The sequence below is a fragment of the Garra rufa genome, chromosome 21 (genome assembly GCF_049309525.1).
Source record: "Garra rufa chromosome 21, GarRuf1.0, whole genome shotgun sequence".
NCBI lineage: Eukaryota > Metazoa > Chordata > Actinopteri > Cypriniformes > Cyprinidae > Garra > Garra rufa.
In genome coordinates, this window is record NC_133381.1 from 1,004,927 (window position 1) to 1,018,596 (window position 13,670).

A 13,670-nucleotide genomic window follows, 5' to 3' on the forward strand; every position below is an offset into this window, starting at 1 on the left:
TGCATTTTGAATAGTGGTCGGTGATAAAACTCAAGACTAGGATTTTATCACATTAAGTGATTTGAATTGTGGTCAACACAATAATATCGGCCGATATTAGATTTAATTTTTTAATTATCAGCATTGACCATATTTTTTTTCTATTTGGCTGATATGCACTGTAAAACTCCTAATGCAAGTATTTTATCACATTTCTGGTGTGTTTTGAATAGTGGTTGACTTTGAAAAGTGGTCGACCAATAACCGATATATCGCCGATATTTAAAAAAAAAATGTTAATTATCGGCATCAACCATTCATTTTTGGGGTGAATATGCACTGTAAACTCCAAAGCTAGTATTTTGTAAATAGTGGTCAACCAATATATAGGCCGATATTTGGCATTTTTAATTATCGGCATTGACCATTCATTTTTTTCTGTTTAGCTGATAAGCACTGTAAATACTAAGGCTAGTATTTTATCACATTTAAAGTGTATTTTGAATAGTAGTGGACAGATATATTGGCTAATATTTGATTTTTTTTTTTTTTAATATCGGCATCCATCTGTTTGGCTGTTGTGCACTGTAAACCTTAACGCTAATATTTTATCTAATTTTAAAGGTGTTTTAAATAGTGTTCAACAGATATATCAGCTGATATTTGGCATGTATAATTATCTGCATTGGCTATTAATATGTGCACTGATATGTGAATATGCATTAATATATGCACTGAAACCCTAATGATAGTATTTTGTCACTTTTTTTAAGGGTGTTTTAAATAGTGGTCAACCGATATATCTGCATATATTTTAATTTATTTATTTATTTTAATTATGGGCATCAACCTTTTTTTTCTTTTAGTTTGGCTGATATAAATATTTGCTAAATATTGGTCGACCAATAATTCATCCATTCAAGAGTTAAGGAGTTAAAGTAAGTTGGGGTCAGACATAATCATGCATGCTTTATCATTAACAGGTGTTTGGTGTTGGCGACAACAGCCAAACCTCAGCAGCAGCAACAGTTAAGCCTATAGTTGATGACACTGAGGGTCTCGATAGTCTTCTACTCAGTGAGAATAGCTCAAGCCCAAAAGTGGGTCATTACTCGACACACCTTAATGACACAGCCAAGAGTCCTGTACAGGTAACCTCACTCCAGATCAAGGGCATCAGTAGATCCCTCTGTCAATCACCGCAGTCTGTGCATTTTTCAGTGTGATTTGGATCTTTCTTGGGAATCTTCTCAAAGTTGGTTTAGTTGTTTAAGGTCTTTGGCTCTTTCCTGCTTCTAGATGATTCTGGATGGGTGATTAGAATCTCTTTGTAGTTGAGATATTTTCATTTGGTCATTGGTTTCATGAGATTTTCTTTGCATTTACTGGTTAAGTATTTATATAATCAAGGATTATTCTATTTTTGAGGCAAATTTGACTTGAAAGATCAACTTATTTTCCAGATAAAGTGAAAATATCTCAACCTAAAAAAATTGCTGTTATGTAATAAGAGTTTGTGTTTAATTGCTCAGTTTCCTCTTTTTTACAGATTCAGTCGATGACGACATTAACGCCCGGAGGTCCTAGGTGGGTTTCTCGTTGGGCCAGTTTGGCCGACACTTATTCAGACTCTGGTCCTGCTTCAGGACTCTTTGATATCCCAACACAGGTTGATCTTTCCACTGGAGGTATGGATGCTTTCCTTGGCTCAATAGTTTTATTTGGCTTTTGCCTTTGCTAGCACATTTCATTTATCCTATTTGTTTTTAAGCTGGTGAGCGGATAATCCACCAGGTCATGCTTAACCGAACTCCTGACTATTCAGAAACAGGCCCAAGCAGCAGATCAAGACGAGTTCTGCCTCAGGTTCCTTCGAAGGAGAAAATCGAGACGCCACCGCCTACGATAAACATCCAACCAGACTCTTACCTCTCCGGTGTGGAGAAGACTTTGCAAGCTCAGAAGCAACAATGGGATCCACAGAAACTAAGCGTACAAGATGATCTAGATCCGGACAGCCTGAGCGATGCCAGCAAGTCTGATGATGGCTCTGTGGTTGAGCAATACAGGAAGACGCCTGATTCGACCCTGAAGACGTGGAAGCGCTCTACGAAGACCAATCAAGAAGACCAGGATACTTCTCCTAAGTTCTCCACAGCAACTTTAACACGACAGCCTGGCACACTTACCACGAGCAACTGTTCGCCACCCAACATTGATCAACCCAGCAAGGACGACTCTCTTGGTGGAGACACAGTGTCCATCGTCAGACAAGAAAGTTACACCAAAGAAAGGACCAGCGACGAAGTCCACTTGTCTAGATTGCCTCAGATATCTAGTCAACCCTCTAGCAAAGATGCTTTTAAAGCTGTAGGCAATCAAGACACTCAATCCTACCTCAAAGACACTGAGGACGTTCTAGCATCTCTAGAAGCCAAGCTTCTGGAGCAACAGCAAGACAACAACACTCGCTCCCATGTGGACGACTCCTTCTCGGGCGAATCGGACACTTCCAGTACAATCAGTGGAAAAACCCTTCGGTTTCCGTGCCTAAGAAACCAGTGGTCCTCAGAGGATTTTTAAGAGGTTCCAGAAATGATCCACCATCTGAGAAGACGCAATCTGGGACAAAGGACGATCCAGGCAAGCGTTTTCAACTCCGTCGTAACCATAGTTCTGTTGACTTTGGGCATGATGTTCAAAGCTCCGCCACACGCCACTGGCCAGACGCCGTCTCTGACCAAGAATCAAGTTCTGTACCTTACAAAAAGTACACCATTCCTCTTCAGAAGGAAGGTGCGAGCAAACCCAAAGCTCACACAACTCTAGCTCGCTCCAATAGCCTTACGGCTCCGAAACCGACAAGGGCTTCGATGCTTAGGCGTGCCCGTTTGGGCGAAGCCTCTGACAACGAAGGCACCGAAACCGATCGAACGTCTCAGAACTCCGACATCAATCCCTCGGTGAACAGTCGAGGCGCTCAGGAGAGCAAGAAGCTTTCGCGATTGGACATTTTGGCTCTTCCCAGGAAAAGGACGGGCTCCTTCAACACGCCCAGTGACACCGAGTCTTCCACGAGCCGGACTGGCTTTTCAAACCGCAGCACTGAGTCAGGCAACTCAGTGCGGAAGATATCAATGCCAGATCCCAGGGCTCTTCTGCGGAAGGTTTCCAACACCACAAACAGACAGCCAATCATCCGCGGACGCTCAAGCAGTGCCAAATACGCCAGCAGCACTGCCAGTGAGTATGGATTCCAGTGGTGTTAAAAGTATTCACATTCATTACTCGGGTAGAAGTATAGATGCTAGGGTTTAAAAAGACATTTAAAAATGTAGAAGTTGAAGTATCAACTCAAGCTTTTTACTCAAGTAAAAGTGTAAAAGTACTGGTTTCAAAACTACTTAAAGTATAAAAGTAAAAGGAATGTAAGGAAAAAAAATGCCATTAGGAACAAAAGCTTTTGTGCACTACTGCACCTCCTCAAAAAAATTGTTTTTTTAAATGCCTTAATGACTGTAATGTTATATTAAAATGTTAATGTTGAAAAATTTGGGATGCACTAGGCTACCTGTTTCAGCCGCATATATTCCCATTGAAAATAAACGCATTTTAGTACAATGCAAATACATTATATGTGAACCATATATGTGTACTACTGAGCATTACCAGAAGATATGAAGACTAGTTGCTGCCTATAAGGATTGTTATCACAACAAGTTTGCTTGTGAGATTGGTTGGTCAAATGTTGGCAGGTTATTTTGGCTTCACATCTATTTATCAGAGTGATGAGCTTCCGAAATGACAAAAGTACAAGACAATTCTGATATAAAATCTAGTTCTGTCACTGTCTTTGAATGATTCTTCCAGCGGTCATTGACTTTTGTGTGCATTTGTTTGTTTCGCACAACTGGGCCAATGATCTTCTTCAACTAACAAGATTATGTAAATAATCTCCAATTTTACTAATATTTGAAGTTGCAGATAACCAGATTACCATTATCTTAAAAACTTAACAGGTGTATTGTGAAATCAAGTTAATTTATTGCAATTTTTTCTTATAGGAATTAGGGCTAGGCGATATGGCAATAAATAAATAAATAATATCTAATATAAATAATATATATATAATTTATTTTATTTATTTATTTATTTTTTTCAGAATTTGACCGATTTAGTTTTTATTTCGTTTATGTATATCTAAACTTTGTTTAACTCAAAACAGTAAAATTTTTAGATATGTTTACTATTTAAATTGAACTGTTTTCTATTTGAATATATTTTAAAAACTAATTTATTCCTGTGATTAAAGTCTCTGAATAATTCTTCCAGCGGTCATTGATTTTTGTGTGCATTTGTTTGTTTTGCACAACTGGGTCAATGATGATCTTCTACTAACAAGACCATGTAATTAATCTCCAATTTTACTAATATTTGAAGTTGCAGATAACCAGATTACCATTATCTTAAAAACTTAACAGGTATATTGTGAAAATCAAGGTTATTTATTGTAATTTTTTCCTAACAGGATTTAGGGCTGGGTGATGTTGCAAAAATATAAATGTATATATTTTCCCCCCCGAGAATGTTTGACAGATTCAACATTTTTATTTATTTATTTTTTAAATGTTTAACTCAACTCAGTGTAACTACAACATGATTCAAGTAACGTTCTCTTTATTAACCGTCTGTTTGAAGATCTATTTCAACACATTAAGTGTTTAACATGGTGTAAACGTAAAAACAAAAAACAAATGACTTGTTAAATATCTTTCCAGAAAAAATGATTGAAATATGAAAATTATTTTGAAATATAAAAATTATTATAAAAAAGATTTTTAATGTTTTCTGTTCACCAAGCCTGCATTTATTTGTTTCATAGTACTGCAAAAACGGTAAAATTTTGAAATATTTTTACCATTTAAAATAACTCTTTTCTATTTGAATATATTTTAAAATGTAATTTATTCCTATGATCGAATCTGAATTTTCAGCATCTTTACTCCAGTCTTCAGAGTCACATGATCCTTCAGAAATCATTCTAATGTGATGATTTGCTCTTCAAGAAACATTTTTTTATGTTGTTGTTGTTATTATTATTATTATTATTATTATTATTATTATTATTATTATTTAAAACAGTTGAGTATTATTATTAGTACATGTATTATTTTCAGGATCCTTTGTTGAATAGAAAGATCCAAAGATGAACATTTATCTGAAATAAAAAACTTGAAGTCAGTATTTGTTTTGTTGTTGTTGTGAGGAAAGAATTTAGCTTTAAATTGATCAAAAGTGATGATAAAGTTTTCTATTTTATATAAATGCTGTTTTTCCCGAACCTTCTATTCATCAAAGAAACCTGAAAAAAATCTACTCAGCAGTTTTCAACATAATAATAATAATAATAATAATAATAATAATAGGTTTTTAAACCGCAAATCAGAATATTACAATGATTTCTGAAGGATCATGTGACTGGAGTAATGATGCTGAAAAATCTGATTTGTAATCACAGAAATAAATTAGATTTTAAAATGTATTCAAATAGAAAAGAGTTATTTTAAATAGCAAAAATATTTCAACATTTTACAATTTTTGCTGTACTTTGTATCAAATAAATGCAGGCTCGGTGAGCAAAAAAGACTTCTTTAAAAAACAGTTACATAAAATATCAGACATGCAGTATTAGGTTTTTGCATTTCTGCGATGCTTTTCCAATTGTTTGTAATGTAAGCATTGAGCTTGCATATTCCTTTTTTACATTTAAATGAATCCAAATTGCAAAAATCACCCAGCTCTAACGGGATTAACAGTCTTATCAAGTTCTTTTGAACTCCATTGACCAATGGGAAGTGGTTGTTGGTTTTTTTCGGGTGTCTTCTCACATCTCTCCGTCTCTTTCTCCTCTTGCTTTTTTATTTTGGTGTCTCTCCCATCCTCGGATGACTTGGTGTTCCAAACACTCCTCCTTCCCCATTTTCCTGGGCCAAGGCTCCAGGAGGCGTCAGAAGGGTTCAGACTACGCCTCCACCTCGGAGGATGAGTACGAGTCTAACCATAGCACCCCTAAACACAAACGCTCCCATCATTCAGGATCCCAGCAGAACCCCAGGATCCATCCGGCCGGTCCGGTCCGAGCCCCGCCCCGCTCCAGAGACTCCGAGGGGGAAGGACACGAGAGCGACGCCTTCCAGAACTGGACGTCTCATAGCGCTGAGATCGCCAGGTGGGGAAACACAAGCTATCTTTTGGGGGTTTTGTTACTAAAAACAAACAAGCAAGTCCAGCCCAGGGAACAAAAAGTACCACCAAAGTAACTCAATAGATTACTTTCCATAAACTTTTGTTTCCTTGTGCAATTTTCAAACACTTTTTGGCTTCAAAAAGTTAAATCATGGTTCATAAGTGTTATTTTAGTATCACTGATTTACGTTTATAGTTTTTATTATGGTATTTTAATATTAATTTAATATTATTTTTTAGATTTTATCATTTTAATTTTAGCTAGCTTCACTCATTTGATTTTATTTATCCTTTTATTTTTTTTTTTATAGTTTATTTTTTATGAGTTCAGATGTCTTGTGAAATCTAAAACTCATTGAACCGTTTGTAATGTTGAATAAAATAATAAATAAAACATATATAAATAAATATATTAGGGCTGTCAATCAATAAATTTTTTTAATCGTGATTAATCGCATGGTTGTCATAAGTTAACTCTCGATTAATCGCACATTTTTATCTGCTCTAAATCTACCTTAAATTAATACTTTTTAAAGTTTTTAATGCTCTAATCAACATCGGCATGGACAAACATGGATGCTTTAAGGAAATATGTGTTTATTATCAGTGAAACCATACTTGAAATGGAGCATGAAGACTAACTTGTTTCAAATGTCATAGATGTTTTTAAATAACTTGTTCATGTCTATTAGACACATGAAAAAAGAACATAGAAACACCAGGTTCCCATTACTGCTTTTTCTTTGCACTGAGCAATTTACTTCCACAAGCCTGTTTACATTATTTGCCGGACAGGGCATCTCACTTCTTCTGAACATGCAAAATCTACATTTATTATTACATTTGTTTGCCTCTTGGTGCCCACATACTGTCATTTGATGCAGCCAAGTTCTCAACAAAACTGTTTCCATTGTTTTGATTTAATATGTCTGTTATCAGACAACCAAAGTAATATGAAATAATAACTGAAAAAAATCCTGCATTATGATCATGATTCAATCACTGAAAAGAATCATTTACCGGCATCTAGACATAAGTCACTATTCCCTGCATTATTATCGTTGTTTTTAACTTCCTGTTTGAATGCCTTCAGGATCCTTTGACTTTTTAGGAGTTTACCCGTTTAAAGTTATGTGATCGCAAAAACCTGCTTCTTTTTTTTAATGTATTGTTTTGGTTATAATGTACTGATTGGAGAGCCTGGTCTCATGAAAATGCGCACTAGCACGACTTTCTGTTTCTATTTGGCGTTCTATTGATAAGCTGAAATTAACTTTGGCGTGCATATGATATGCATGTGTTTGATGTGCATATAATACGCCGTTTTGTTTGTATTTAATTTTTAATTTAGGAAGTATATCAGGAAGTTTTATTTTAGTATTGTTGAGATACTATTATAGTTTTTATTAATATCTTAAATCAGTTTTTATTTTTACGTTCTGTTTTCATTTTAATTTCAGTTTCTTTTTTTTCTTTTTTTTTAGAAGTTTGTCTTTTGTATATGTAAATACATTTGGTTAATTTTAAAGCTAATTCTTTAAGCTTCAAGTTAAAGTAAACAGAAATGAGAAACAAATTGGGCTGAAATAAACGTTTGAATTTTTATATTTTATTTAATAAAATAAATTTATGTAAGGTACAAGATTGGACTTAACAGCTTTAATGAGAGAAAGAACTACAACCCCATGAAGCATTGCAAACTACATAATTGAACTGAAAACAATAGAGTTGTTTATATCATCTATAGAAGCAGTTTATTTTAATGTTTAATTTTAAAATATATTTAAAACATTTTATTTTATTAAAATATATTTTAAATATTTTAAAGATATATTATTTTATTAAAATACATTTTAAATATTTTAATAATACAATAAATATATTTAAATATGCATATATATTCAGATATTAAAGTGTTTAGAGAGAATGGAGAGATGGACTTAGTGGTAGTGGGCGGAGCTCACTGCAACTCTCTGATTGGTGGGATTGTTTTACAGCATCATGGGTAATGTAGGTTTTCCTGAAGGATTCTGCTGTTAAACATTTATTTAAAACAGCTGAAATAATGTGAACTGATGGCTTCAACAAAGCATATTCCATTGATTAACAACTTAAGAGCTCACAGTCTTTATAGGTTCTTTTAGATGACAAGTTGCTTCACAGAAAATTTATTTTTCTTTTAATACATATTCTTTGCTAGATTGAGTCAAGACTTGGCCAAAGATTTGGCTATTCTGGCCCAAGAGATTCACGATGTTGCTGGAGACACAGAAGCTCAGAGTGCTCCAGCAGATAAGATGGGACCAGCCATATCTACTCATGAAGAGGTACCATTTATAGCATTTCTGTGTTCACCAAGACTGGATTTATTTGATCAAAAATACAGTAAAATAGTAAAATATTATTATGATTTAAAATGGCTGTTTTCTATTAGAACCTATGTTAAAATGTAATTTATTTTTGTGATCAAATCTGAATTTTCAGCAGTCTTCAGTGTCACATGATCCTTCAGAAATCATTCTAATATGCTGATTAATATTTCTGATTATTAGTAATGCTCAAATATTGTTTTCATGATCTTTCAGTTGCGGCATCAGATTCCCGAAGCCAGTCTGAATTACCAGAAAGAATCTCCTTCTGCTGCGACGGCTGACGAGTCTGAAAAGATTGTTAGTAATCGACAGAGCACGAGACCAGACGAGGTAGCAGAGCTTCTCTTTTCTTTAGTTTAACATCAGAGGTGTTAAGTAGTATATTTCATCTGTAAAATAAATTGTCGTCTTCTCGTGTCAGGTTCCACTGAACAATGTGATGCTGAATCCTGTGTCTCAACTGTCTCTCGCCATCCGTGAAAACACAGAGCAACTAACAGAGAAGATCAAGTAGGACTTGTTTGCTTTTTACAAAATGCTTTTCTTATGTTCATTTATTTTGATATAAATGTTTATATACCTTTTTTAATATATCTTGAGAAGGTGCAATAATAAAAAAACAAAGTTTATTTTTATTTTTTTCTATATTTTATTGATCTACAATTTTTGCCTTGTTGTTTCTTGTGGTTCATGTGTGGTTTCACATATATATTTTTAGGGCTTTGTTTCATAATAAAATGGATGTTTTGGGAGAAATTGAAGCGAAAATCAATGAGGCTGATGATTCTCCACCACTGAAAACATCAAACAAGGTGCGTTATTTTTTTGTTAAGTGAATAATAAGTTAATAAATGTTAACTCTGTATTTTCTTATTTATATTCTGTATGAGAATACAGAGAATACAATTGAAATGCAATGAGAATACAATCGAAATACTCCGGGAATAAGTCAAAATAATCCGTGAATAAGTTGAAATACTCCGAGAATAAAGCCGAAATACTACGAGAATAAAGCCGAAGTAAATCCAAAGTACTCTGGGAATAAAGCCGAAGTAAAGACGAAATACTCCAGGACATAAAGCCAAAGTACTCTGGGAATAAAGCCGGAATACTCTGGGAATAAAGCCAAAGTACTCCAGGAATAAAGCAGAAGTAAAGACGAAATACTCTGGGAATAAAGACGAAATACTCTGGGAATAAAGACGAAGTACTTCGGGAATAAAGCCGAAGTAAAGACGAAATACTCTGGGAATAAAGACGAAGTACTTCGAGAATAAAGCCGAAGTAAAGACGAAATACTCTGGGAATAAAGACGAAATACTCTGGGAATAAAGACGAAGTACTTCGGGAATAAAGCCGAAGTAAAGACGAAATACTCTGGGAATAAAGACGAAGTACTTCGGGAATAAAGCCGAAGTAAAGACGAAATACTCTGGGAATAAAGACGAAGTACTTCGGGAATAAAGCCGAAGTAAAGACGAAATACTCTGGGAATAAAGACGAAGTACTTCGGGAATAAAGCCGAAGTAAAGACGAAATACTCTGGGAATAAAGACGAAATACTCTGGGAATAAAGACGAAATACTCTGGGAATAAAGACGAAGTACTTCGGGAATAAAGCCGAAGTAAAGACGAAATACTCTGGGAATAAAGACGAAGTACTTCGGGAATAAAGCCGAAGTAAAGACGAAATACTCTGGGAATAAAGACGAAGTACTTCGGGAATAAAGCCGAAGTAAAGACGAAATACTCTGGGAATAAAGACGAAGTACTTCGGGAATAAAGCCGAAGTAAAGACGAAATACTCTGGGAATAAAGACGAAATACTCTGGGAATAAAGACGAAGTACTTCGGGAATAAAGACGAAATACTCTGGGAATAAAGACGAAGTACTTCGAGAATAAAGCCGAAGTAAAGACGAAATACTCTGGGAATAAAGACGAAATACTCTGGGAATAAAGACGAAGTACTTCGGGAATAAAGCCGAAGTAAAGACGAAATACTCTGGGAATAAAGACGAAATACTCTGGGAATAAAGACGAAGTACTTCGAGAATAAAGCCGAAGTAAAGACGAAATACTCTGGGAATAAAGACGAAATACTCTGGGAATAAAGACGAAGTACTTCGGGAATAAAGCCGAAGTAAAGACGAAATACTCTGGGAATAAAGACGAAGTACTTCGGGAATAAAGCCGAAGTAAAGACGAAATACTCTGGGAATAAAGACGAAATACTCTGGGAATAAAGACGAAGTACTTCGGGAATAAAGCCGAAGTAAAGACGAAATACTCTGGGAATAAAGACGAAATACTCTGGGAATAAAGACGAAGTACTTCGGGAATAAAGCCGAAGTAAAGACGAAATACTCTGGGAATAAAGACGAAATACTCTGGGAATAAAGACGAAGTACTTCGGGAATAAAGCCGAAGTAAAGACGAAATACTCTGGGAATAAAGACGAAGTACTTCGAGAATAAAGCCGAAGTAAAGACGAAATACTCTGGGAATAAAGACGAAATACTCTGGGAATAAAGACGAAGTACTTCGGGAATAAAGCCGAAGTAAAGACGAAATACTCTGGGAATAAAGACGAAATACTCTGGGAATAAAGACGAAGTACTTCGGGAATAAAGCCGAAGTAAAGACGAAATACTCTGGGAATAAAGACGAAGTACTCTGGGAATAAAGCCGAAGTAAAGACGAAATACTCTGGGAATAAAGACGAAGTACTTCGAGAATAAAGCCGAAGTAAAGACGAAATACTCTGGGAATAAAGATGAAATACTCTGGGAATAAAGACGAAGTACTTCGGGAATAAAGCCGAAGTAAAGACGAAATACTCTGGGAATAAAGACGAAATACTCTGGGAATAAAGACGAAGTACTTCGGGAATAAAGACGAAATACTCTGGGAATAAAGACGAAGTACTTCGAGAATAAAGCCGAAGTAAAGACGAAATACTCTGGGAATAAAGACGAAATACTCTGGGAATAAAGACGAAGTACTTCGGGAATAAAGCCGAAGTAAAGACGAAATACTCTGGGAATAAAGACGAAGTACTTCGAGAATAAAGCCGAAGTAAAGACGAAATACTCTGGGAATAAAGACGAAATACTCTGGGAATAAAGACGAAGTACTTCGGGAATAAAGCCGAAGTAAAGACGAAATACTCTGGGAATAAAGACGAAATACTCTGGGAATAAAGACGAAGTACTTCGGGAATAAAGCCGAAGTAAAGACGAAATACTCTGGGAATAAAGACGAAGTACTCTGGGAATAAAGCCGAAGTAAAGACGAAATACTCTGGGAATAAAGACGAAGTACTTCGAGAATAAAGCCGAAGTAAAGACGAAATACTCTGGGAATAAAGATGAAATACTCTGGGAATAAAGACGAAGTACTTCGGGAATAAAGCCGAAGTAAAGACGAAATACTCTGGGAATAAAGACGAAGTACTTCGAGAATAAAGCCGAAGTAAAGACGAAATACTCTGGGAATAAAGACGAAATACTCTGGGAATAAAGACGAAGTACTTCGGGAATAAAGCCGAAGTAAAGACGAAATACTCTGGGAATAAAGACGAAGTACTTCGGGAATAAAGCCGAAGTAAAGACGAAATACTCTGGGAATAAAGACGAAGTACTTCGAGAATAAAGCCGAAGTAAAGACGAAATACTCTGGGAATAAAGACGAAATACTCTGGGAATAAAGACGAAGTACTTCGGGAATAAAGCCGAAGTAAAGACGAAATACTCTGGGAATAAAGACGAAATACTCTGGGAATAAAGACGAAGTACTTCGGGAATAAAGCCGAAGTAAAGACGAAATACTCTGGGAATAAAGACGAAGTACTTCGAGAATAAAGCCGAAGTAAAGACGAAATACTCTGGGAATAAAGACGAAATACTCTGGGAATAAAGACGAAGTACTTCGGGAATAAAGACGAAGTAAAGACGAAATACTCTGGGAATAAAGACGAAGTACTTCGGGAATAAAGACGAAGTAAAGACGAAATACTCTGGGAATAAAGACGAAGTACTCTGGGAATAAAGACGAAGTAAAGACGAAATACTCTGGGAATAAAGACGAAGTACTTCGGGAATAAAGACGAAGTAAAGACGAAATACTCTGGGAATAAAGACGAAGTACTCTGGGAATAAAGCCGAAGTACTTCAGGAATAAAGCAGAAGTAAAGACGAAATACTCCGGGAATAAAGCCGGAATACTCAATGTTATTACCCTGGTTCATATCTGAGTTTTCTTTCCATGCTGAATTGTTTTAAAGCTGCTGTTTGTTAGTTAAACTAGTAGAACCAAATGTGCCATTGCCCTTTAATCAGTAAAAATTTTGTCTTCCTTTTATCTACTTGCTCGTAGGAAATTGCATCAATTCTCAAAGAGCTGCGGAGAGTCCAAAAACAGCTGGAAGGTCAGTAGATCCTCTCTTTACCAGTTCAATATCTTTTTTATCTTAATCCTGAGATGAGCTTGTGATAAACGGCATCGTCTCTCGTGTCTCCCTCAGTCATCAACTCCGTCATCGATCCTCGAGGAAACCCGGATATCAGTCGCACGGTTTCTTCCACCGGCCTTCGCAGTTCCAGAGCGACGTCCCGGGACGTGAGAGCGTCTCAACGAGGCGGCGGAGCGACACCCAACAGCAGGCGAATGTTCAGGAGCACAGACAGAGAGAGTTCACTGGTGTGACGGACCAGTCTGAGAATCATCACTAGTCACTTTGAAATGATTTCAGCACATCGATCTGAATCTGGATCCAATCAGAGCCGTCTAGAGCGATCGCTGACTCTGTCACGTTCCTCATCACCATCTCTGAGATCAATATGAAGAGATGTCTGACATAGATTTGCACATTTATAAACCTGGATGGCCATTTCAGCAGATTCTGGCATTAGCTGTAAATACACTGTTATTGATTTTCTTCATCTTTGTTATTTTGATGGTTGTTATGGATAAATAATTTACATGATTATTTAAATTACTTTCTGTCTATGCGGACAGGGTATTTGTATGTTAAAGATCAATAAATAAAATTTAAATTGATGTTTTGTCTTTG

General features: G+C 35.9%; 1 protein-coding gene across 1 annotated transcript in view; it reads left to right on the forward strand.

Moving 5' to 3' along the window:
- Positions 1-13,657, forward strand: part of cep170ba (centrosomal protein 170Ba) — a 47,748-nt gene extending 34,091 nt beyond the window's left edge. Inside the window, exons 14-20 of the mRNA XM_073826715.1 lie at positions 5,974-6,208; positions 8,426-8,552; positions 8,811-8,927; positions 9,019-9,107; positions 9,316-9,409; positions 12,974-13,025; positions 13,122-13,657. Coding sequence (XP_073682816.1) covers positions 5,974-6,208; positions 8,426-8,552; positions 8,811-8,927; positions 9,019-9,107; positions 9,316-9,409; positions 12,974-13,025; positions 13,122-13,303 — 896 coding nt within the window. The 3' untranslated portion in view covers positions 13,304-13,657. The remainder of the gene's footprint in view (positions 1-5,973; positions 6,209-8,425; positions 8,553-8,810; positions 8,928-9,018; positions 9,108-9,315; positions 9,410-12,973; positions 13,026-13,121) is intronic.
- The last annotated feature ends 13 nt before the right edge of the window (positions 13,658-13,670 follow it).